At 46.4% G+C, this 26,706-nt stretch overlaps 1 protein-coding gene across 1 annotated transcript in view; it reads left to right on the forward strand.

Annotated features, from left to right (window-relative positions):
* Positions 1-26,706, forward strand: part of LOC103607302 (sorting nexin-29) — a gene marked incomplete at its 3' end in the record, with an annotated part of 379,169 nt that overhangs the window by 101,244 nt on the left and 251,219 nt on the right. Inside the window, exons 12-13 of the mRNA XM_008591823.1 lie at positions 17,569-17,632; positions 20,413-20,541. Coding sequence (XP_008590045.1) covers positions 17,569-17,632; positions 20,413-20,541 — 193 coding nt within the window. The remainder of the gene's footprint in view (positions 1-17,568; positions 17,633-20,412; positions 20,542-26,706) is intronic.

A 26,706-nucleotide genomic window follows, 5' to 3' on the forward strand; every position in this document is an offset into this window, starting at 1 on the left:
GGACAGTCACAAGGACTCCTAGAAAGACAGGGGTGCTGAGGAGATCTCTCCAGTGAGGTGGCGGTCCATCTGGGCTGAGGAGACACATGCGCACGCCCGTACCCTCCCACGTGCTCACCTGGCAGTCAGCTCCTCTCTCTCCTCAGAGCCCTTCCATGGCCTTTTTCTGCACTTAAAGCAAAATCCAGGTTCCTGCTGTGGCCTGCAAAGGCCACCTGATGTGTCTCCTCACTGTCCTTTTTTCCTCCTACCAAGCTTGTTGGCTTTCACCATAATGCCTGTTACCTCATGTTTGCAAGGTGACACTGCATCCATTTTCAATCTGGAAGCAAGAGAGAAGGGGTAGCATCTGCTGTTTCTTCCTTTTATCAGGAAAATAAAGGGCTTCTCACAAGTCCACCTAGTAGATGTCTCTTTACATTTCACTGTACAGAACTGGGTCCTCTGGCCCCTGAAACTGCAAGGCAGCCTGGGAGAGCAAGTATCTGGCTTTCCAGCCTCTAAGGTGAAGGCAGCAAAGGAAAATGGGTTGGGAGTGGCTTTTGGCAAAGCCACCCAGCAGAGTCTCTTTAGTTTAGTTTTAGTGTGACACAGAGGTCACCTAGAATGAACAGTGCAGGTGGCAGCTGGCAGGCCCATAGTGCTAGAATGCCTTAGAGTAGCTTCAGACAGTTTATGAAAGCCCGACAAATTATAGAGCTTCATGAGGTTGCTGGGGTAAAGCAAGATCATGAGTAGAGAGGGCTGAGGTTTGAGAGTGTGTGGGGGTCGCGTTCTTCTCTAAAGATCTGAGGTGGGGCCTGGGGGGGAGGATCTGGGAAGTGCTCACTGTGGTGGGGCAGGGGGTTGGGGGATGCACATTCCTCATTCTGGAGCTGAGATTCCACAGCCACATCCAGCCCATGGTCATCGTTCCCAGGGCCCTGTCCGCAGAGGTGGCCCACGAGACCAGCAGTGCCTTTCAAGGGTCCGAGGCTACATGACTTGGCTGAAAACTGGAAGTCTGTGAGTTTGTGTTGGGTGAAGCTGGGCGACTGGAATGAAATGGTCACCTGCCTGTCACTTGGAGGATTCAGAACTCAACCTGGGAGTTCTGAGCTTCTGATGTGGGGAGGGCAAAGGGGAGCCACTAGCAGCCAGTTTGGATGGAGGATGCCCGGTTACAAGCCACAGGCAGTTGCTTAGGGTTGGAGCTCGACTCTGGACGCAGCAGTCTGCCCCTCCCCCTGCCTTTTGAAGCTTCTTGAATCAGAACAAGAGTGGAGAGAGAAGGTTCTTGGTGAGGAGGCCACTCAGAGTTTGTTGGCTGCAGAGGACAGCACAGCCTTTGGTCATCTCCAGTGTCCTCTCTACATGGCTGCTGCAGTTGTGATCAGGTACTTTATTCTGTCAATGTATGTTCATTAAGGCCCCACTGTCAGGCAGTGCACTAGGCTGGACGTGTGAAGGCGATTCTGAAGGAGTGGGCTTGGTCCTGCTCACACAGGACTGACCATTTAGTGCCTTAGCCCACAGGCAGCCCCAAGGAAGAGAGCATTGGCTTCATCTTGTGGAGTCCAGGGAAGGCTCCCTGCAGGAGAGCTGGTCTGAGCCGGGATTTAAAGGTGAAACAGGAGTGAAAGGGTGTGGAATCCATGAATGTCAAAACTCACTAATTCTACTAATTGTGCACTTTCCATTCTTGCTCCGATATGGCTGCTCCTGAATATCCTACGTTTCTTAGCTTAGGAGCCCCGTTACCTGCACTGGGGGCAGCTGAGCACGTGACTCCTGTCCTCTCCTGCCAGGTGCAGGGAGTCCCTCTGGTTTCCCTGCGATGTTGGAGAGTGTCCCTGCACTTGAGTCATCAAGGCACCTGGAAGGCGGTGGCAGCAGTGGTGGAGATCATGCTGCTCAGGGACAGCAGGGCAGGCTCTGAGTGTGAGGAGGTTTCAGCCATTTCCACTGTTTTTTGCCCAGTTATGCTCTGGGTGTCTGTCATCACCGTACCTTTCTGGGCCTCACGTGCCTTGAGTCTAAGACAAGCAAGCGTCCTCTGCTTCCCTTCCCTCCTCTTGATGACTGAGGACATGAGTTGAGTGGCCCCTGTTCATCCCAGTACTCGCACAGCAGCTGTCATTTACAGAGCGCCTCCTTCTCTTTGCCCATGGCATCATCTCTGTCACTTTGGAGGGAGGCAGTAGGTGCCATCATGCCTGTTTCAGAGGTGGGGAAACTGAGACTCAGAGAAGGCAAGCGACCTACCCACAGCCACACAGGAGGTAAAGTAGCAGAGCTGGGACTGGAACCCAGCCTGTCTTGACTACCCAGAGCTCATTTCCATCTGAGGGTGTTCTGATTGTTTACCAAAGTGTCAAGTTGTAGAGCAGGACAGCACAGAGTTGGTGGGAATCAGTGTGTGAGAGATCTGTCTGTGCCCTCTCAGTGGCTGTGTGCTTCTAATTAATTGCAGATTATGTGTGAGAGTCTGTTTGAGAATTGCCCATACATATGATACCACAGCCTGAGGGTGGAAGGAAGCTGTGCAGCTTTATGTCCTAATTATTTATGAGTATTTCACATGCAATTAATCTTCCCTGCCATCCGCTAACCTCCCCACTCTGCTGTGCATGAGGCCAATTACAGCAGATGTTGGCATTGCAGCCCTGAGGGCCACGGCAGACTTGGGGCCTAAAGCAGGTCAGGGTCATGTCTCTGCTGGTTGCATTTAGCTGGTCGTCTAGTCAGTGGACAGGAGCAGATGACGGGGACACCTAATGCACCATGTTTGTTTGCAGGAGCCAGAACCTGGAAAGGCTCATCTGCTACTCCTGATGAATCACAGCATCTGAGAGTTAGGATCCCAGAAGATCAGCTTGTCTAACCTCCACATTTGATAGATTGAGCAGCTGAGACTCAGAGCGGGTGTGAGATGTTGAAGCACCTTGCCAGTTGGCTGCTGAGCCCAGAATCCTGTGTGTCACTTGTCATGACATCACATATCCTTACTTATAGTGTCATTTTCCTTGTCCTGCGTATCTCCCTCCTTACATTGAGTAAGTTCCAAGTTGCAGCATATGAGGTGTGACTGATTAGGTCGCAAGTGGCAAAAACCAGCTCAAACCAGCTTCAGTAAAATAAGAGGATGTTATTGCTCTCCTGACTCCAGTGCCATGGTGCAGTTGCACTTAGGTGCCCCTGGCTGTGTGTCTTCTGTGAAGCTCTGGACAGTGCTGATTTGTACAGAGCCAATGCAGAGCCACAGCTTCTTCTTTCCAAGACCTCACAATGGTGCTGGAGAGACAGGAAGTATCATATGGTGGTTATGGTGGTGGGTTCCAGTGACAAATAGCCTGTGCTCTGATCCCAGTTCTCTGTTGTAATTCCTTTGTAACCTAGGACAGATCACTTCACGTGTCTCAGTCTCCTTATCTATAAAATGGGTTTGATTCTAGTACCTGCTTTGTGGAGTGGTTTGGAGGGTTTAATGAGATGCTTTACGTACAGTTTCACCCAGTGTCTGGCACGTGGCACGTGTCCTACTAGCAGTTGCTTTAGGAAAGTCACTTAACTTCTCTTGGTTTTTCCATCTGGAAGATGGGGGATGACACCACCAGTTCCATTACTAAGGAACTCTCTGGTTCCTTTACTACAACCAAGCTCAGACCTGTCCTTCAAGGTTGGCAGTAGATGAAAAATTACCACGTGCAGAGGGGTCTCTAGAAGTTGAGGGCTGTCCCATCTCCGTCTGCTTTTCCTTTTTAGCACACTCAGTTACACTGTGACCCCATACCTCTGCTGGGGGCTCTCTTCTCATCTTTAGCTCTGAGGTGGACTTTCCACTTCCATGAGCATTTCTGGGACCAGGCTGGAATAGTTAGTAGGGCTGGTCCGAATGTTGGGATACATGTGCCAAACACCTTTCCCCCTCAAACTTCCCCAGAGAAGTCTTTGTGATCGACCTGGACCAAGGCCAGAGGCCTCCACCACCTGGCTGTACAGCGTGGCAGTGAAGAACAAGGCTCTAGGGCCAGCAGGCGCCCTCACTTCCTAGCTGTGTGACCTCGAGCAGATTACTTACATTCTCTGAGCCTTAGTTTGCGCATCTGAAAAATAGGAACAGTAACAGTATGTACCTTCGGGGGTTGCTGGGAGGGTTGATTGAGGTAGTGTCTGTGAAGTTCTTTGGACAGGACTTGGCCCATAGTTGGAGCTTTTGAATGTGAGCTGCTGCTGTCATCTGTGCTGAGCCAGCTTCAGCTTGGCTCTCCTGTAGCTGTGCTTCCTGGCCTTGGCTGTACTCCGCAATCAGCTGAGGAGCTTTAAACAAAAACACCCGTGCCTGGGTCCCACCCCTAGAGATTCTGAGTTAGCTGGTCTGTGGTGCAGTCTGAGCCTTGGGGATTTTTTCATTGCTTTGTGACCGAGGCCACCTTCTCCTCACGCCTGGGTGCTCCCTTACCCTGTCTAAGCTGTGCCAAGTCCAATCTGTGGAGAGTGAGATCTGGGGAGAGAGACGCTTTTCTTTTCCCAGGAATGATGACAGGAAAGTCGCCTCCTTCAGTGGAGACCTCATTCTCTGTCCACATCTGTAACCCAACTCTATTGGCAAAAGCTTCTGCACCCACTGAAGAGATGCACCAGGCCCAGTGGGGTGGGTGGTGGTGGTGTCCTCTTGACTCTTGATGAAGAGGGTATATGAATGTCAGGAATGCTGACAACATCTAGAGAGAACATTTTCTAGAGACCATTTCTACTTTTGATATATTTCCACAAATCTGTGAAATTTGGGGGCCAAAGAATTCTAGTGGTGGAGACTCTGACCTAGTGTTGAAGGAGCAGTGTGTCAGAGTTGTTTTTGTCTGGGTTGGGAATCTCATCCTGTGGTAGGGATTGCATTCTCCTACAAAAGTACTAAAAGGAGAAAGTAGGTTCCTCAGTCTACACAGGAGTTATCGATCTGCGTGACTTTAGGAGCCAGGCCAGTAAAACCTCAGGCAGCAGTGTAAGACATACTCTGTCCAAGAAATTCAGACTAGTTTTTGCTGGCTCTGATGCACAGCACAGTCCTTTCCCCCCAGGTTTATCTAAGTTGATTTCTTTGCATGTGTGGAGTGTGACATACTAAGTAGAATCATGCTTTAAAGGTAGTAGGATGGTTCTGTCCACATGGATATCTTTGTAGAATGTACCATCTCTTTATTAGCACCTACTGACTTAACTGTTTGGAATGAAGAGCATGTGGGCTCTGCCTTCCATAGTCACATAATCTGACATTATCTAACTAATACCTGTATTCCACTTGTCACCTTAACTCAGGCACTTCACTGGTCTCTGCTGTGTGTTTCCCACTGAAGCCTTTCTCTGTGAACACTTGTGCACATCACTGGCACCTCTCTGCACACTGGGAAGGAGAAGAGGGCGTGCCTGGTGTGTAGTTGATAAGTAGCCCCCCACCCCACCCTGTGATAACATTCTGCTTGGGGGAGCAGCTGTCTTCTTTTCCATCCCCTGTTCCACTCTCCTTAATTTATTTTTCAACTATATCGGTATGATTTATTTTTAAATATTTGGAGTCAGCATGGTGAAATAATCAGAATTGACTGTACGGATGGCGGGGACATAGATAACTACCATACACATTTCTGAACCCTTCTGTGAGTGAGATGTAGTGATTTTAAAAAACTGTATCTCCTAACTGTAGGAAAGAGTTTAGTGGGTCCTCAAAAAGTTAAATAGACTTACCATATGACCCTGTACTTCAACTTCTAGTTATACATCCAAAAGAATTGAAAATAGAGACTTAAACAAGTATGGGTCCAGAAATGTTAATAGCAGCTCTATTCACAATCAACAAAAGGTGGACACAGCCTGGATGTTCTGGTGACTACATTGTGGCATATCCAATAATAATGGAATATTATTCAGCTGTAAAAAGGAATGAAGCCTGATACATGCTTTAACATGGATGAACTTAGGAAACATTATGCTAAGTGAAAGAAGCCAGACATAAAAGACCACGTAGTATAGATTCCATTATGTGAAGTGTCTGGAGTAGGTAAATCCTTAGAGACAGAATGCAGATTAGCAGTTGCAAGGGAGGAGGACGAAATAGGAGAAACTGCTCAGTGGGTAAGGGGTTTTGCTGTGGAAGGTGGAAATGTTTTGGAACTAGATAGAGGTGGTGGTTGCACAACATCGTGAACGTGCTAAATACCGATACTTTAAAATAGTTAATTTTATATCATGTAATTTCACCTCAGTACATTATTTAAAAAACAAAAAAAATTACTTTACCACCTCTCTCCCTTCTTACTGGCCAAATAAGTCTTTCACTTGGTTCCGTTTCTTGTACTGTTGGTGGATACCTCTTTAAAGCTAAAGTGCTTATGCATTTTAAAATACTTTAGATAACAAATAGAGACTACCTGTTGACTCCTTGATATGAAATGAAAATACGTATGTGGAAAGGCATAAAATTAAAAGTAAAGAGATGCGCCCCCCTCCTCCGGTCGCGGCCCCCAAGTCTGAATTATTACTTGTAACAATTTCATGTGTACCTAAGAGCTGCCTTTTCTAGCCCTTTCTGAGTGGGGCAGGGCAGGGCTGCTTGGGCCGTCTTTGGTCCCTGATTTAGTCCCTTGGAGGTACCTGTGAGAGCTGTCTTGGGGTGTTCAGTTACTGTCTATTCTCTCTGCCTCATTGAGATCTCATCTCCATCAGAGTCCATCTCAGAGACTCCTTCCACCTCTGCACTTTTGGCATTCTCTGACTTGATGCAGAAAGGTGCTTTTTCAAAATGGCTGTGCACAGGTATGCTAACTACCTTGGCATTTCCCAGCTAATTGCTGGTTGGAACTTGAACTTTAGAGCAGGAAGTGTCAAAGTCCTGGCTCACAGCATGATCTGTTGGGACTGCATGGTAAGAACCTTATGCATTTAAAAATCAGGTGTGTATCGGGGCCGGCCCGGTGGCGCACTGCTACAGTGCGCCGCTTGGGAGCGCGCTGGCGCTCCCGCCGAGGGTTCGGATCCCACATGCAGACCGGCCGCTCACTGGCTGAGCAAGGTGCGGGGGCAGCACTGAGGGTTGCGATCCCGTTGCCGGTTACGAAAAAAGACAAAAAGGAAAAAAAAAAAAATCAGGTGTGTGTAAAATTGTGGCTTCTTGCTTCTCTTGAAAGGTCAGAACTGGTGGCTGCCTGGGCCACATTCCCACATGGACAGCAGACTAGAGGCAGGGGTTGCTGCCTTAGCTGGGCATGCCCTCGACCCTTCCTGCTGTGTCCACATCCCTCTGAGGACTTCATTGCACTCACTATCACTAGCTGTGTGGCCCTGTCTGTGTTTGCTTTAGGGACACCTGCTTTAAGGATTTGTACCATAAGTCACTGTACACAAACACTGTGTGTGCGCATGCGCGCGTGTGTGAGAGCGTGAGAGAGCAAGCATGAATGAGAGAAAAAATTACAAATATGGAAAAGTTAATAAAGATCCAGAACTTTTTCAAGATATTGCAAGGTATTTTTCTTTTATACTTTGTGATTTTCTTATATTTTTCAATCTGTTCCCATGGGTTCCTCAAACCTTTCCTTTCCCTTTCTAGATCATTATTGTGTGGGAAGGGCCAGAATTTAATCAGATTCTTGATTTTCCAAAAGAGCACACAGAGAGGGTGGGAGAGTGGCTTACACACTGCGAGCTGGTGTAAGTCTTAGGATTGTGTGTCTGTCGCAGGGGATGGGTTAGGTGTGGCATGGCCAGTGCAGGTCAGGGGGACAGGCTTTCAAGGGAGCCTGACCGGGTGTGGGTCCATGCCCTGCCACTTCCAAGCTGTGTGGCTTGGGTCAAGTTACTTTCCTCCTCTGCGCCTCTGTTTCCTCATTCCTATAATGGGTGTAATAATATTTGCTTCTCAGTGACCTCGTGGGCATTAAATGAGATTGTGTACTGAAAGTGCCTTTCACATTGCTGGGTGTGTGAAAAGCCACTGGTGTGTGGTAACCATTGGCTGTCTGAGCATTGGGAAGGGGTCTGGGGCATTTTTTTTTTCTTTTTCATCATAACAAATTAAAAAGTAGAAACTCTGGTTGGGCAGGAGGAATGGGGAAGCAGGAGAGAGAAACAGAACAAAAAGCTAGAATGGGCATGAGATTGATTTTAAAAGTTACACTTTGGAGCTCTATATAGTCTATCCTTTCCTTTGGAGATGAAAGGGAACAGGTAGGCAGACAAAGATATAAAAAGCAGGACGTTAAGTTTGAAAGAGGACCATGTAGGTTAAATATATACCCACAGAAGATTTTTTATTTCTGTGCATGTTTCCTCGTGAGTTTTTTCTTTAACTGCAACCGAGTATGGGCCCCAGGGGAGTATTTGTAAAGGCTCTTTGAGGTCTTTGGGTAAAGATGCTCTATAAAGCCGGGGAACTGTTACACATATCTCTGCGTATGTGAGAGAGCATGTGTGTACGTGGGCACGTCCCATGTACTGTGTCTGGTCATCGTAATTCATTTCCTTCCTTCTTAATTTTGAAAAGGGAGTTGAGGATCAATTAGTCTCAGGATAATTTCCCCCCCGGAGGGTTTTTAATGGCTGAGGGTGTCTGCCTCTTACCCCTCCCTCAGTGTCACTGTTGTAGTACTTTATATAGCAACCTCTGAAGCCCACAATCCCACAATCATTTGTGTGAATGGGCCAGTGCCGTATCCGGCTTGTGAGGCTGTGTTTGTGTGTCCCTGGGGGCTGGTCCCTGCTCTAGTGATCTTTCTGAAATTGAAGATTCACGTGGTCAGTGCTGAGGAAGGAAGGGAATGGTTTTGCAGGCTCATCCAGTTTTATTTAGGTCATGATAATGACACGTGAGAACTTGTCCCCCGCACTCCCCCACCATGTGCATCGCATTCCCAAGTCACATAATGGGAAAAGCTCAATTTGAGCATGAATCCCTGCCACCAGGGCAGGAAATTACAGCTGTGAACCCCGTGGTTAGTGTTCTCTGGTGAGGCCTTGAACTTGTTATTAAGCGCAGTTGACATTTCTGCCCAGTGCATCCCGTGATCAGTTCCTGGAGCTGAGGGGCAGGTTTTAGCAGAGGGTGACAGTCAGCCATGCATGTGTTTATTAATTCACTTATTCATCCGACCCTTGCCTCATCCAGCAGGTGTCACATGTGTCCTATGGACATCTGCTGTGCTGGGCACTGGGGCCCCTATTCTCAAGGGACTGACAGACTTGGGGGTGGAGCTTTGGTGGCCAGACCTGTAGATGAACAATCCTGGCTCAGTGAACAGTGTGTTCTCAGGGAGGTATACACAGGTGGACAGTGGGGGCTTGGGAAAAGAAGGATCCAATGAACTCTATTTGGGTTGTTTGGCTGTGAGTGCAGGGAAACTGCTCAAGTTCAGAACACAAGGGCAGAGAGTAGTGTAGGGGCTCACGGGGGATGGAGAGCTGGGGGGCGGTGTCCAGAAGGAGCTGGGTGGCCATTCCTGCATGGCTGCTTTGCTCCCTGTGTCCACACGGTCACTGTGAGTCAGCTCTTGCTGGTGCCCGCCCGCCCACCGTCGTGGCTACATCTGATCTGCACAGTAAGAGACCAGGTCAGCATCTAGTGAGCTCTCCAGATCTCTACGATCCTTTTTCAAGTTTGGCTCCTCTGTGGCTTTGCCCCAGTATGAGGCAGCAGGGCTCAATGGCACACATTGATGTTTCAGGCCCCTGCTGTTTCACCAAACTCAGCAATTTTTCTGGCCCAGTGGGTTTGCCCTGAGGGGCATCACTGGCTCCTGTGTTTGGTGGACCTCTGCCCCGAGCCTGTCTGCATTTGACCCTGTCCAGGCGTCTGCCCCTGGTGACAAAGAGCCACAGCAAATTGTCCTGGGCCCAGTGGCAGGTCTCGTTTAAGGATGGGTTCATTAAGTTGGTGTTTTGGCAAATTGGCTTTCAGCAAATGGCCTTTGGTGGAGTGACTTAGAACTGTTTGCTCTTGGGCCAGATGCACCTGCTCCCGCCTTCCTTTGTCTCTCTACTCAGAGACTGCAGCCATCCAAGGCTTCTGGCACACTCCATGTGACTGGCTTAATTTGAGTCAACTAGCTACCCTTGGTCTCACCAAGTGGTGGTAGGCATGTGTGGGGATGGGAGGCTTGTGGGAGCAGAGTCTCTGAGCAGGGGCAAGAAGAAGAGGGGCTGGGCCTGCTGATGCACAGCTGCTGTAGCCAGTGAGTAAAGACGGCTCAGAAAAGGTAATTCCTGAATTGAAGCTCAGAGGACAGCTCAGAATCAGGGAGGGGGCAGCCTAATAGGCCCTGGGAACAAATAGCCTTTGCTGAGACACAAAAGCACGAGAGAAGGAGAGTGGGTTTGATGTGGTCGGAGATGGGCAGAGGCCCTAGTGGGTAAAGGCTGTTGTACACGTGGTCTGGAGCTCAGGAGAAGGCCTGGGCTGGAGCTCCAGGTGTCCACAGGGTGGGGGAGTTGGTGGTTGAGCCCTGGGCATTAGATGCAGTCACACTGGGGGGACCAGTGAGGGTGGAGGAAGAAGACCCAAGGCAGGAGGCTGAGCAGGGACAGCCGGAGGGAGCAGAGGAAAAGGGGGGGAGCCTTTCAGGAGGGAGGAAAAGAAGGATCCCCAGTGTCCATGGCAGCAGCTGCTCAACTGCTGCTTTGTTTCTGGTAAAGGTCCATCTCCAGTCTCTCGTTTGGGGACAGCCAGTGGGCCCACACCGATGGGCAGTGTTGGCAGGCCACATCCCTAACCACAGAGCACTACCTCCAGCCCTGCTTTACCTGAGAAGGCTGAGAGGGGAGAGCTGTGGGTGTTCTCCTAAGACGGGGGTTGGCAATCATTACCTGTAAAGGGCCAGATGGTAAATATTTTAGGCTGTGCAGGCCCCATGGTCTCCTTCACAGCAGCTCATCACTGCCATTATAGTGCGAAAGCAGACACAGACAATACACAGACAGATGAGTGTGGCAGTGCTCCAGTAAATTTGTACTGGCCCCTGCCCGGTCCTATGAGGTTGTTAATATTAGCAACATTTTTCTAGCTGAGGCAGCAGAGAGGTAAAGAGGTTGTCATTAGCCAGGGTCCCAGAGCTAGAACGAGGGGGAGCTGGGATTCGAAGGGAGATCTGATCAGAAAGCTTGTGCTCTTTCTACTCTGCCCGTTTGCTGCTGTGAGGAGCTTAGAGTTCCACAAACAATGGGCCAATTATATTTTGTTAGATTGGCACTTGTTGTGCAGCCATTAAAACAAATCTACAGCAAAACTATCATTTCCTTAATGAACGTGGTCTTTGGTTTTGTGTTCAGAAAGATGGCATAAATGTCTGTTCATATACTCATAGAATTTTTATTGCTGCATTTCATGTATTTAAATGTTATTCTATTTGAAATTTATTTCATTACATAACAGAAGCAAAGATTTAATTCTTGTTTCTTGCTTCCAAAATGGTTCCTCTCCCCAGCAACATTTATGGATGAATGCATCCTTTCCACAGTGATTTGAAATGCTGTCTCTTGTCCCAGATCAGTTTCTGATGGTTGAAGGTAGCATTCTCCTGTGTACTAGACGGAGTTTGCAGTACAGTCCTCTGAAGTCAAGCAAGGCACCGATTTGGAGATGGATGGTTATTTACCTCTCGGCCTTAGGAGAGAGAAAGCCTGGCTCGGCCAGGCTCTGCTGAGGCTGCAGTGCAGAGGCGCTGCTCTGTTTTCACTTGAAATGTGTGTGCTGTGGCAGGTAATAAAGAGGAAGGGAAATCACACTGATAAGACACCAAACAAATAATGGGCTGTGTGGCACTGGGGAGAGGAGAGAAAATGACATTTTAGGGAGCACCTCTGCTTGTGTGTGTCACTCATGCCTGGCAGAGCATATTTACTTGATGTATGGAAGTTACCCCAATGTTACCTACTGGCTTTACTGCCCAAAGAAGTCACAGAATGGCCTGTGTGGCAGCAAAAGTGGACATGTATTAAAGTTCAAGCCTGTTGAAAGAGCAGGTCTGGGGGGATACCAGCTCTCTGTCCATTTCCTTTTCTACCATTGTATTAGTCTGTTTCTGTTGCTTATAACAGATTACCTGAAACTGAGAAATTTAAAAAGACATGAAATTTATTTCTTACAGTTTCAGAGACTGAGAAGTCCAAAGTCCAGGGAACATGTCTGGTGAGGGCCTGCTTCTACATCCACTCAGCGTATCACATGGCAAGAATGAGCTGAGTAAGAGAGAGCTAAGCTTCTCACTTGCTGTCCTTATAAAGCCATCGGAACCACGCCCATGACCACCCATTAAACCATTAATGGATTAATCCATTCATGAGGGTACAGTCCTCACCATCTAATCACCTCTTCAAGGCCCCATCTTTCAATTACCATAGTAGGATTTCCCACTCTCTTAACACTGTTACGGTGTAGATTTGGTTTCCAGTATGTGAACCTTTGGGTGACACATTTAACCCATAACAACCATTACTACGAATGTTCCACCACTGCAGCGTGGGGAAGGCGGAAGGGACAGGTCCAACAGACAGTCCTCCTTTCTGTGATGGATGCTGTTTTTAAGAGTCCCGCTATCAGAGTACTGCTTTGCAGTACTTGTGTCATTGGTCATCTTGATGTCGATACAAATATAGAAGCCTTGTCTACAAGTCTGGAAATACACAGCGTATGGGTAAGGGAAGGGTTATACCAGGATGATGGCATGGATTGGGTCAGCGTTAGTCAGCTCTTTGCTTCTCAGAGGTGGCTTCTATGCAGTGTGATTTGGGCCCCTGGAAGGTGATCTCTTGGCTGCCATCTCTTAAGGTTGCTTGAGGCTGTTCTTGCCAGACCAGCATTCATATGTCTCTGGGACCTCCTGGGAAACAGTTCCTCCTCCAAGATTTTTTCTGTGAAATATAAAATTTTCAGCTTCAAAGTCCAAGTGCAATATTTGGGACCCCCTCATCCCATCCCTAAAAAGCCCAGAATCCAGACCCTTACACATTCTCTTCTAAATGACACATCATTTATGGGCTGAGTCTGATTTCCCACATTGCCCGTGGTGATCTTGTTTGACACTTCAGAAAATTCTGTTATCTAGTCTGCTGCTCTAGGGCATAGACCACTTTGAAAAATTCCTTTTTATTTCCCAAGGTAGAGGTACACAGCAGGTCAGTAAATCTCCCAACTCCTGAAAATGTACCCAGTTGAACATACCTGTACTTGAGAGCGATCATGGCTCCTTTGTCTCCATCTTTCCCATCCCTGATGTTGCAGTTCTGGAAAGACTCTCATTATAGTGATTGCTAATGCTTGTTAAATGCCACTAAGTGCTGGGCACTGTTCTAAGTTCCTTGCTAACGTATTGCCTTTTTGAATCCTTACAACACTTCTATAAGGTAGTTACTGTTAAGATACCGTTTTATGGGTAAAAAAGTTGGTGCTTAGAGAGGGCCGGTAACTTAAGCAAAGTTACCCACCTGCAGAGCCAGGATTTGAAGCTGGGACCTGACTCCAGAGACTGTGCTCTAGGATCGAGGGTCCTGGACCACCTCCCTGCATTCACTGCAGTATGTGCACCAGGCTGGGAGCTTTAGTTTAATCTTTCAGCCATGCCACAGGGATCATAGCATTATCCCATTTTGCAGTTTTCAAAGGCAGGAACCTGCTTGAGATTTTCATCAATAAGTGACTGAGCTGCTGCTTTGAACTCAGATCTGCCTGGCCTTGGAGCCTGCTGGTAGCAGCTTTCCATAGATGCTACCTAGATGGGATGGAAGCTACTGGAACTTGCATTTGATCTTCTTCTTGCCCCTTCCATTTCCCCACCTCAGCGCCTTATTCCTTCTTAGCTTTGGACCTGCCCAGGACAATTTTTGCAATCTTGGGCCTTTCAGAGGTTTTGGAACGTGACTTGGAACTCTACAAGGGACTTGTCCCAGTTTCCATTTTCTGCTCTGTGTTGTTAAACACCCACATCAGGTGGTTGTGAGAATTGAGATGAGGCTTGTCAGGGACTGACACATTGCCAGGCACATAGACAGTGCTCGCTACATGACAGCCACTATTTTTGCCATTCGTTTTAGAAACATAGTAGTTAGATAGAAATGGTCTCTCTGGGCCACTCATTTTCACAGGATTCAACTCTGTAAACCTCGACTGAACAGTCAACATGCTGAGCTCTGGGGACACCAAGATACCTGACATGCTGTGTGCCTTTAAGGCATCGTGTGCTAATAAGGGGAGACAGAGGTGACTAATTATCGCAAACCCTGCAACATGCTGCAGGGCTAGGGAAATGAGGGTGGGCTTCTCGGAAGAGGTGCCTTTTCATTCAGGCCTGAATAGATGAGTTGGGTTTTATCACTTTGGAAATGGGGGATGAACATGAAGAAAGATGGGTGCTGGCCAGGAAATCCATGAAATAACATCTGTTGGATTATATCTTACTCAGGGGAGAGGCTGTCTTATATAGAGCCCAAACAGTACAGTCAGAATTACTGTGGACGGTCCCCCAGGAGGCCACTGGACCAGACAGATCTCTCTCTGTGCAGTTGAGTCCAGAGAAAGGGGTTGGGTGGTATTTGGGGGCTGCATGGAATGACATGTGCAAATGTTTTGGGATAGGGGTCATGTTCGTGGTGACGAGCTACTCCTTCCAGGAGAGGCATGGCAGGGTTGAGGGACTGTCCTGTGCAGTCCAGGGCACCCTCTACTGAGCGGACTGGTGGCAGAGGTGCCCACACCCTGAATGTGTTCCCCGTCATGCTGTCATCCCGCTTAGATCCAGCATGAGCAGCTCATTAGTGCAAACTAGATGTGCATGTGACATGCCACCACTGAACGAGACAGACGTCTGACAGGGACGGCTGGCCAGTAGAGTGCAGTTTCTTTGAAGAAGAGGAGATTTGCCTCTTCCAGCCTCACATTGCAGTGATGAATGTCCTATTGCTTTGCCCCCATATGACGTTCAGGCCAGCCGAGAACTCCAGTGGCCCTAAGAAAATCCAGAATTCAAGCTGGCCTTGGAGGAAAGGAGCAATTCCCTGAGTCTCTGTCCACAGTACCTGATGCCACCTGCTCTAGGTTTCTTAGAGAGCCAAAGAGGTATTATCCTGCCTGTCTTCAATAATATGACTGTTTTTTTTTCATGCCTATAATATCATGGGAATAAATTATTCATGTTTTTTTTCCCTATAGACTTATCAGTGTTTCCAGTTAAAAATAAAATTCTAATTCACAATAGCAGTATGATACGTTCTTCTAAATCACTAATGCTCCCTGCTACTGTCCATAAGAGGCACTGTTTCCCATAGCACCATCCTGTCCAATCTCTCCTCTGATCCTCACAGCGCCCCAGGAGGTGCAAAGAAATCTTCTGCTCCCTATTTGTGCCTGAGAGAAGGGCTCAGAGAGGCTGAGGCACTGGTACAAGCTCCAAGCAAGGGCCCTGGTTACCTGGTCGAGTTTAGCATGAAAAGCTGTACAGACTCTGTTTCACCATAGGCATCTGTGAATGTGCATTATTGTCTTCCATTACGACATCTTACTTTCAGGGTTCTCCTTCCTTAGGTGAGTTGGGAACGTGGCTCTCTCCTTGGGAAGGTACCTGTACCCAGTAGGTGCCCAGTAGATGTTTACTGACAAAATGAATGAATGTATGAGCTCTGGGCCATCATAACTACAGGTGTGCAGCATGGCCCTGGCAGGCGGCACGCTCTGTTCTGGCTTCATCCATTTCATGTCCCAGCTCCCTTCTGTAGGGGCAGCAGGATGGCAGGCCTCCCTCTTTCTGCCTCTCAAGGCTGATTAACTCTGCCATGGGCTTAATCTTCCTTTTCTTCTCAGTCCTGGCCCCCCCCTTCTAATTTTTATTAACATTTTTTGTGGAAAGGTGTTTCCTACCTATTTTTTCTATTATTAACATTTCAAACATTGAGGAAAGTTGACAGGATCGCATATGGCTCTGGCCTTACAACATGGCACCAGGAACTAAGCCCTCAGTGTCCTGGATGTGGCCTCATCACCTGGACCTGTTGTTGTTCAGTGGGCTCCAGAGTGCTTGGCTCTGGACGTAGCCCACACATAACATTGTCTCCTTCTGTCAATGATATGTGTCTTCACAGCTCAGCGTTAGGAGCAGCAAACTTTGGGGCAGAGACTCAGTTGCCTTCCTGGCTCTGATGTTTACGAAGTGTATGGTTATGTATCTTATTCAGGAACCTCCACTGATTTGTTCCTCATCTGTAAAATGGATTAATGTTACTGTGTCGATAAAATAGCAGTTCTTACCTCCATGGCACGTGAGGTTTTATTTCTTCACTGCAGTCTGAGGACAGCGTTAGTCCCAAGACCCCATTTCCTGCTTTGGGGTCTTTGGTGGCTTCTTTCTCCCTGGGTATCCTGAGTATAAGGGGACCAGAGGGACCCACTTACTTATCTAGGCCTTCTCCCTCCCCATTTACTTCTTCTTTCCTTCTTTGCAATTTATTTATACCCCAATAGAAAGGGAATAGTGACTTATATTTCTTAGGTGTGTATAAAGGATTAAATGAGATAGCGCCAGTAAGGGCATTGAACTATTTGGCAAGTATATGGGTTTAAATTTTAGCTAAAAGGAAGAAACCAACAAACCATACTTTCTTCCAAAAAAGGATTTGAAGCAGCACATTAAAACAGATTTTAAAAAAAGCAAGACATGTTATAAGTAAAATTGGTAATTGGTACAAGGTGGAAAAGAAGACCAGAGGGAAGGTTGGGACAAATAGTGGTTGCTACATAGCCACGTCCACTTGCTAGCTGTGTGATTTTGGCTGTGAGCTTCCTAGCAGCCAGTGCTAAGAGGGAAATATAGTTCACAAGGTCCATTAAGGGAAGTAAACAAAACAACACTGGCTCTCCGAATTCAGAAGTTCTGGTCTTGAGATCTGACTGAGTGATCTTTCACTGTCTTGTGGACAGTTGCAGCAATTAACTTTGATGTAGATCGGAAGCTTGCATGCTTATTTAATTTAAAAGTGTGGTTTTCTATCCATGAAGCCTTTCATATGTTGAAGATGTTCAGAAGAGTAACTCCTGCAGGTGATTATGGACTGTGTATTGGAGACGCCTCCTTCCTCCCTTATAATGTCACCTAAGTATAGAAGTCAGTGTAACAAAATCAGAACTTCTATTAAACTTGAGTTACTATTTCTATGCTGGTATGGACCCAAGTGTCACTGGATCTGTCTAGGTTGATAAATAGCTATACCTGGGAATAAATTGTTATTCAAAATAAATGTTGTTCAATAACAAAGACTTGGAAAAATGCTTAGGAATTTTGAGCCTGGCTTTTCCACAGCGGCTGAGTATGTTCACCAAGGAAACACTTCCACATTACTCTCATCCTGCCCCGACCTTCCGTTTTGTGTGGCTGATGAAAGAGTGATCAACTGAGCCCACTGGGACTCTTAAGACTGTGTAGGAATTATTTTTGAAAGGGGAAGGGGAACTTATCTAAACAAGTCATTCTTAGTAGCATGTAATCCACAGAGGTGAGGGGATGGTATAACAACAGGTAAGAGCTGCCCATTCATTTTGACTTTGCTTTCTTCTCTTAGATGAGCTGCGACAAGCCATCGTAGCCATGATGAACAGAAAGGATGAGCTGGAAGAGGAAAACAGGTACTGTGATCTTCAGGCTTGAGGAATAGTTTACTTCTTTGACATTCCACCTCTGGGATCAAGAGAATACAACAGATGAAAGAAATTTTGCATTATTGGCAAAATCATGCCTGGCAATTTCTTATTTTTTGTCTGGGATGTGCCACTTTAGTACAGTCCTGTGCAGCATAACGTTTTGGTCAATGATGGGCCACATAAACAATGGGGGTCCCATAGATGATAATGATTATACCGTGTCATGTAGGTGTGTAGTAGGCTATACTATCTAGGTCTGTGTAAGTACACTCTGTGATGTTTGTATGATGATGGAATGGCCCAACAATGAATTTCTCAGAACGTATCACCATTGTTGAGTGATGCATGACCGTATGTTTCTTGTGGCTTGTGTGTAAGCTGGGAATGAGAACCTCACAACAATGGCACCACCTTAGAACAGATGAAGAATTTGGTACAACATTCTTGAATTCTTTTCTTAAAAACAACCTTTATTGAGATACAATTCACATACCCTACAATTTACCCATTTAATGCACAATTCAATGGTTTTTAGGATATTTACAGATGTGTGCAGCCATCACCACAGCAAATTTTAGAATATTTTTGTCACCTCATAAAGGAACCCTGTACCTTTGGCTGTCACCTCTCTAACCTCTAAAGCAGTCTGTTGAGTAACGTTTATTTGAGGGCCTATCTACTATATTTCAGGCACTCCAATACTTGTTTTAAAGTTTGCCCAAATCAGAGGTACTTAGGGCAAGATGATATCTGGATACTTGGACTTGGCTAAAAACCCAATTGCAGAGACTGACAGGGAAAGGGTATTATTAATCTTTCTTCCCTGGTGAAACCAGTGCTAGGTGCTACTTGGTATTGGCTGCACTGCTGCCATCTGACTGTCTGAAGTTGAGCTTCTCAACTGCCAGAACCTTGTCTTGACTATGGAGTGGTCAGTAAGGGGCTTGCCGGCACTTATCCATGTAGCCTCTGTGAGCACCATCAGCCTGCCTCCCTGGAGGCGGTGTGGGGTGGGGGTGGGGGTGGTGCATGTGCTTCTGGGTGCATGTGTGTGTGTGTGTGTGTTCATATCACCCTCTTATTCTTTACCCAGAGCAGAAATTCAGGGTCCCTGGTAACATCCAGTCATGATTTTCTTTTTAATATTACTATTTTAAAATTTTATTTGCTTTTTATTTTTGGCGGCTGGCTGGTACGGGGATCTGAACCTGTGATGTTAGTGTTACCAGCACCACGCTCTCTCAAGTGAGCTATCTGGCCAGCCTTTTTTTAAATCTTATTTTGAGCCCTGCTTGACAAACTCTTCCCTCATCCTTTATGGGAACATGTAAAAACAGACAAGCATGATTTCTAACACAAAAGAGGATATTTTTAAAAGGAATCTTTAGACAGTACCATTTTCTGACTGAAGTAACTTTCACCAAAGGGCCTGTAGCCGTTGCAGGGTTCTTTTTCCTTGTTCCAGCTGGGACCGTTATCTTGGAAGGAGCCATAAGTTTTGCTTTTACCTTGTGAAGAACAATAGTTTCTTTCTTTTTTTTTTTTTTCTTTTTGTCTTTTTTTTACTGACCGGCAACAGGATCGCAACCCTCAGTGTCGCGCCTGCACCGCGCTCAGCCAGTGAGCGGGAACCGGTCTCCACATGGGATCCGAACCCTTGGCGGGAGTGCCGCCGCACTCCCAAGCGGCGCACTGGAGAGTGCGCCACTGGGCTGGCCCCAAGAACAATAGTTTCTGTCTGTTAATCTCTCTCCTTCCCAGAGAAGGAAAAAAAAATCATACCATGTTTGTACCAGGGGCTCCCAGACCCCAAGAGGGGAATTTTCTCAAAGCTGTTAGTGAACACAGGTCTTGGAGAATTCAGTGAATAATGGGAGTGTGTGGGCGGGTCAGACATTTTTGCTTGTATTCTGATGTTACATGGCCAGTGTCCTCTGACTTAGTATGTAGATGCACCACAGTCAGTAATTCATGTCTAGAAATAGCCATTTCAGGTACAGTGAAGTAAATGGTCAGCAGAACCATGTATGGCTCAGTCCTAGGTGGTAACTGGTGGTGAGTTCTAGAAGAGCCTCTGCCTTCTCCCTTATTTCAGATCAGGAATGATGGATGCACAAGTGAACATGTTCTGTAGGGCTGACAAGCTTGGGAATGTAAAACCACTATGCCATATCAAACTATATAGTGATATAAAATGCTTTGCAGGCTTGTTTAACCTAGAAATAGCAACGGAACACAGGCTCACTGTGTATTTTGTGGGCAGAGGAGGAAGAGACTAGACACCTGTCAGATCTTCTGAGCAGGTACTTTATTTTTATGCCTTAGATTATTCTTTCAGCCTTTTCTGGCATGTTTTCTTTTGTTAAATCTCTTACCCGGTGTGGCTGTGACAAAATGGTGTCAGTTTAATGTGCTACACCTTTGAGCAGGATGACTTGAAAGGGGACTTGCCTGGGAGTTGCTCAACTCATTATCTTCCCTTGATTGAAGGTGTCAGATGGCCAGCCTGCTCTCATGCGATCAGGACACGGAGCCTGGGCCACAGATGAGTGCTCTGGAGTCCATCCTAACTATTATTCTGAGGCTCTTGACCAGAGTTTGGTATCTTCTTAAATAGTTTAGATGAGATAGACTTGAATTATGGCTTGTGCAGAGCCTTGTGGAGAATGAATGAATTAGGACATGATTTAGGTGAAGAACCGTGTTCTGGGCTCGATGAAGTATGAGTTGACAGCATCTGAACAGACGGGGTCCCCTCTTCTCAGATCACTGCGGAACCTGCTCGATGGCGAGATGGAGCACTCAGCTGCACTCCGGCAAGAGGTCGACACCTTGAAAAAGAAGCTGGCTGAGCAGGAGGAGCGGCACGTCATGAAGGTCCAGGCGCTGGCAAGGTAGGGGAGGGGGAGGGACACAGAGCCAAGCATGTGGGGATTTAGTTAAAATCTCAAGCATACCTTCAACCTGCACTTTTTATTTTTTATTTATTGTTAATTTTTTTGGTGGCTGGCTGGCTGGTGCAAGGATCCAAACCCTTGACCTTGCTGTTATCTGGCCAGCCTTCAACCACAGTTTTTAATTTAAAAAAAAAAAAAAAAAAATGACCAAAGGAAATAAAATTTATGTATTTTATTTCATTGAATAAATAATATGTATGCACGTAGTTCAAAAATACAAAAGGGTAAATTATGCAAGTCCCCTTTCTCTTGTCCCAGCCACCCAATTGGCTCTCTGGAGGTGGTCAGTCAGTGTTACCAATGCCAGAGATACTCCATGTATACACAAGCAGATAGGATTGCATATACTTGTTCTTTTCTGTTCCCTCCCCTCCTCCCTTTCTTCCTTAAGGTGGAATGGTAGCATTTCCTACACACTGCTCACTTTGCATCTCAGAGATTGTTCTGTGTTGGTGCGCACAGGGCTGCCATCTGCTTTGGAAGAGCTCATGATATTTCACTGTCTGACCATGCCAGAATTTGTTTAAGCAGTCCTCCAACAGCCAGGCATTGAGGTCACTTCCAGTCTTTTGCTACACTAGTAATGCCATGGCAAATAACCTCTGTGTTTGTCATTGTGTTCCTATATGAGTATATTGGTTGGAAACATTCCTGGAAGTAGAATTGCTGGGTTAAGGTGCAGTGTGTTTGTCAGATGGATGGAGATCACCAGTTTGCCCTCTGCAGATTCTGGGCCATGTATGTTTCACGGCAATGTGTGCTGCCTGCTGCTGCACAGCTGTGCTCACAGGGTGGGATCTGTGATATTATTTGGGTCTCTGATATTATCATGGGTGAAAAATGATGCTGGCAGAGTATTTTTCATTCCCATTTCTCTAATTAAGAGTATGATTGAGCTTATTTTTATTTGAGCCATTTTATTTCCTTTTCCATGACTTTGTTTATATTTTATTAAAGAAAGCAAAAATAAAAAAATATCAGCTCATATAAAAACATGCTTTTTTAACTGAGTTTGTTCACATTCAAACGTATTTTTATATGTTGTACTTATCTCTAGCCTGTCAGTTTTTAGTCTACCTCCTTCCACTACTTATCACTGCAAAAGTAGTTCATATTGTTTCCATATAGGCTTCATGTTAATCATTTTTATATACCCAGATGTGGTATTTCACTGAGTTAATGCACTGCATTAAATTGACCATTCTGGATTGGAATGGTCAATTTAATATGGTCAATTTAACATTTGGGTTGTTTCTAGACTTTTCCTGATTTAGGGAAGATAAGCAGTTTATTGGTTGTTCTTTAAGATTACTTTTAAATAAGACCAGGAGATAAATATGTCTTGTGGATGTGCAAGGGAGTCCAGAGTTAAGTAAATTTACAGCAGCAGCATTTACCATCTTCATACTGTTAGATGAGGTGCATGGCACTAATGTGATTGTTTTACATGTGTGATCGAACGCTGGCACCGTGATCCCATGTTAATTTTCATTCTTTGAATTTCTCCCCTTTCTTCACATTTTAAAATGACATCTTAAGGGGCCGGCCCGGTGGCGCACTGGATAGTGCGCCGCTTGGGAAGCACGGCGGTGCTCCCGCCCGAAGGTTCGGATCCCACATACAGACCGGTTCCCGCTCACTGGCTGAGCGAGGCGCGGGCGCAACACTGAGGGTTGCGATCCCGTTGCCGGTCCCCGGTCCAGTACGGGGGCAACACTGAGGGTTGCAATCCGTTGCCGGACACGGAAAAAGACAAAAGACCAAAAAAAAAAAATAAAAAATAAAAAATAAAATGACATCTTAAGAGCCACAGAGACAATTAAATGACTGTTATAAAGAGAGTAATAGGTGCCTAATTTGGCATTTTCTCAAGTGGCCTGCTATTCTGCATGGCCACGCTGGAGTTCTGTGACATAGCTGCATTTGATGTTCACAATAAAGACCTAAGTCTTTAGAGATGCTGGCTCTAAGTCATCAGAGAGAGACAATGTATTCCCTGTCATTGTAATGGCTGATATTAGGAGTCAGCTTAGCCTCGAGCTCTTGCTTCATTACACGCAAATTGTGTGTTTCTGGGTGAATTGCTCAACTTCTGTAAGTATGTGCTTTCTCATCTCTGAAATGGAGAGGATGGTCTTATCCACCCGAGAGGACCGAATGAGGAGAGAAGTATGTCTCAGAGCACAAGGCTCTGGACACGAGCAAGCTATCGTAAGAGTATTTTAAAGGAAGTGCATGTGATAATTCTTGGGAAAATTTTATCCCATAAATGGGGTAGGAAAAAACCTAATTTCTTAACAAGGCAATTTAATAATCTGAAGTCTCCCCCTTTAAACAACTGGTAGCTAAGAGTTTAAGGTGTCTGAAAGTTTGCAGTGTGCAGGCAGAAGGCACATCTGTAAAACCGACGAATATTTCAGAAGGAGAAAATGGAAGAAAGCAAACGGTTCAGCTAGATGTGTAAGTTTTTTTTTTCCTTTTTGTCTTTTTTCGTGACCGGTAACAGGATCGCAACCCTTGGTGTTGCGCCCGCACCGCGCTCAACCAGTGAGCGGACCGGTCTCTATATGGGATCTGAACCCTCGGCGGGAGCGCTGCCGCACTCCCAAGCGCCGCACTCTACCGAGTGCGCCACCGGGCCGGCCCAAGATGTGTAAGTTTTGAAAAACCCCATTACTGGCATGTTCCATACAGAGTTCACCTCTGCCAGCTGTCAGCACTTTCTTCTTGCTTCTGGCCACAGAAGCACAGTTGTCAGTATTGGTGGATAGTGCACCTGCTTCGCTGGTTGTTGCTTGGGGTCTGGGGGTGCTGCAGCTGATGGGGCAGCCGGGGTGGGGCAGGAAGGGGCACAGACTGGAAGATGAGGCCCATATGTGTGCATCGGGGCTGTCCTGCTCTCAGGCCCACATGTATTCAGGTGGCAGGTTTCATAATGCAGGTGGTTTGGCCTAGTGATTTATGGTACTGGTTCTGGCACTGGGCTGCGGGGGTCAGATCATTGCTCTATTGCTTACTAGTTGTGTCACCTTGGACAAATTACTTAACTTTTATGAAAAAGAGATGGCTCTCAGTTTCCTTAGCCATAAAATGGGGATAAGAAAACTGTCTACCTCATAGAGTTGTTGCATGGATAAAATGAGAGACTGTATGTCAGCTCAGTAAATGTGCTTCATAAATGCTCAATAAACGTTAACTATCAATATCATTTTTCTTTAATATAATAATGATGTTATTAGGAAACCTTGCCTCATTAAAAGTTATATTTTAAGAGCAATGGTGCAGAAAGAATTAAAACCTAGGCTGTTTCAGAGTCATAAAAGTGAAATTGATTTTTCCTGTAAGTATTCTTCCTTCTTGCCTTCCTGCCTTCTTGCCTGTGGGGTACAGAATTGAATATCATTACCTATGTGCAATGTGTGAGGCTTAAATAAGGATAATTAGTATATTCAACAGTATACAACGTAATTGTTCTGTAAGTATTCTAATGCTAAGAGTGTGTTAGTGTGTATGTGTTCTACTGGCTCTGAGTGTATGGTTGTAACACTGAAATGTCACTGAGAAAATATAGCATTTGATTACATATTCCTTTTGCACAGAATTAGTGGCTTCCCTAGAACAAGGTCATATATCTAGCCCAGGGCTTTTGTGGCCCTGAGCAGCTGCTAGCTTCTGATGCGGAGGTGTTATATAGTCAGTAGCAGTTAAGGCTGTGTAAGTCACATTCCTCTAAATAATTGATTGCCTTGTTTCCAATTGAATTAAGAAAATTCAAACTATGAGACAGATGTTAAAAGAAAGACACAAATTTACACGAGGAGAAATCCCTTTGAGGGAAGCATGTAAACAGGTTGTTAGATTATTGTGGGGACATTTTTTATTTCTGCTCTTGGTGGCTTAAAACAACAGATATTTATGATCCTTCACAGTTTCTGTGAGTCAGGAATATAGGAATGGTTTAGCTGGGGGTTGTAGTAAAGCTGTTGGCCAGAGTTGCTGTCATCTGAAGGCTTGACCAGGGCTTGACCAGTGCCCTTATCTAGCTATTGGCAGGAGACTTCACATCTTTGCCATGTGGGCTGCTCACAACACAGTAGTTGATTTCCCAGCGTGAATAACCCATGAGCAATAGAGAGTACATCCAAAATGGAATCCACCATGTTTTTTTTTTTTTGTCTTTTTCCGTGTCCGGCAACGGATCGCAACCCTCAGTGTCGCCCCCGTACCGGACCGGGACCGGCAACGGGATTGCAACCCTCGGTGCTGCTCCCGCGCCTCGCTCAGCCAGTGAGTGGGAACCGGTCTGTATGTGGGATCCGAACCCTCGGGCGGGAGCGCCGCCGCGCTTCCCAAGCTGCGCACTATCCAGTGCGCCACCGGGCCAGCCCTCCACCATGTTTTTTATAACCTATCCTGGAGGTGACACAAGATCACTTCTACACAGATCAACCGTAGTTCAATGTGGGAGGAGAATACACAGGGGTGTGCACAGCAGAAGACAGGGGCCACTGGGGGCTATCTCGAAGGCTGCCTGCTACCCGCATCAGGCTCTGCTTTCTCCTAGGGCAGACACTACTTGTATTAGTCAGCATCATCCAGAGAAACGGACTAATAGGATGTATGTAACTCTCTAGAAAGAGACTTATTATGAGGTATTGCTTCACATGATTATGGGGGCTGAGAAGGCCCACAAGCTGCTATCTGTAAGCTGGAGGCCCTGGAAAACCAGTGTAATTCAGAGGTCTGAGAGCCAGAGAGCCAATGGTGTAGACTGCAATCTGAGTCTGAATACCTGAGAACCAGGTGTGCCGAGGGCAGGAGGTCGATGTCCCAGCTCAAGTGATCAGGGAGATCACTCTTTTGTCTTTTTGTTCTATTCAGGCCCTCAACGGATTGGATGATTCCCACCCACACTGGGGAGGGCCATTTGCTTTACTCACTCACCCACCAATTCAAATGCTGATCTCTTCTAGAAACACCCTCACAGGCACACTCAGAAATAAAGTTTAACCAGCCATCTGGGCATCCTGTGGCCGAGTCAAATTGACACACAAAATTAACCATCACACAACTTCAGTTTTCCTTGGTGGACTCTTCCTCCTCCCCATTCTACATATGTGGTTTGATGGGACTGGCCTCACCACTGCCTCCACTGGGCTCCAGAGGAGGACAGCCCATCCTGTCCTGGAAAGTCAGCCTGTTCCACCTGTTGGCCACCATGACTGTGCCACAGAAGTGCATGTGGTCAAGCTGATCTCATAAGAGCTAGTTATAGCATTTTACAGAGGACAATGTGAACCAGCACTTGTTGGCAGCTACTCTGCCACCTTGTGGGAAGAGTCTTATCTCACATGGCGACCGTACAGATGAGGATTGGAGGGAGAGAGAAATCAACAGTTCCTAATAGTATCATTTGAGCTCCTGGATCCAGCATTTCCTGAAGCTATTTTTTCTTTGGACTTTTCAAGTATGTGAGCCAATAAATTGCTTTAGTTTCTTGAGTCTGTTTGCAATTTGTTTCTCTCCATTATAATTGCAGGAGTCTTGACTAGCCAGGCTTCCTTGTTTGGGTGTTAGGGGACTGGAGTGCATTGTGTTTTCTCTGTGCCTCAATTGACTCGCCCCCTCAACAGTCACCCTGCCAGGTCCACGAAAGGACTTCTCACTTGTTGAGATTCATCCAGAGGGTAAAGACAGTGTTCTTGAGGAGAACCCACTGGGTTGTTTCACAAAGCACTGGTCAGAACCAGCCTTCCTGTTATTCTTGGTCACAGCTTTTCTCTCCTAGAACTGGGCAGTGCTAGCGCACTAACAAAAAGTGTTGCTAAGAGCTTTGTGATTGGGGCTATTCCCCTGACCCTTCTGAGCCTCTAGTTCTTTGTCTCTTTAAAGATTTCAAAGAGGGTGGGATGGCAGGGAGCAATCTTCTTCCTACTTCCTGTGAGGTAGTGTTGAGCCGGATGTCGTATTGGTGTTTCATGGTCACTGCTGGCTTGAGAGGGCTATGTCTAACCCTTAACTAGGGAAGGAGCACAGCAACAATGTCCTGGCTCTGCAACTTTGTAACTTAACTGCTCAAATTTCAGTTTCTCCAACTCACAT

Source organism: Galeopterus variegatus, unplaced genomic scaffold (genome assembly GCF_000696425.1).
Source record: "Galeopterus variegatus unplaced genomic scaffold, G_variegatus-3.0.2 Scaffold150, whole genome shotgun sequence".
In the NCBI taxonomy this organism is placed as follows: Eukaryota; Metazoa; Chordata; class Mammalia; order Dermoptera; family Cynocephalidae; genus Galeopterus; species Galeopterus variegatus.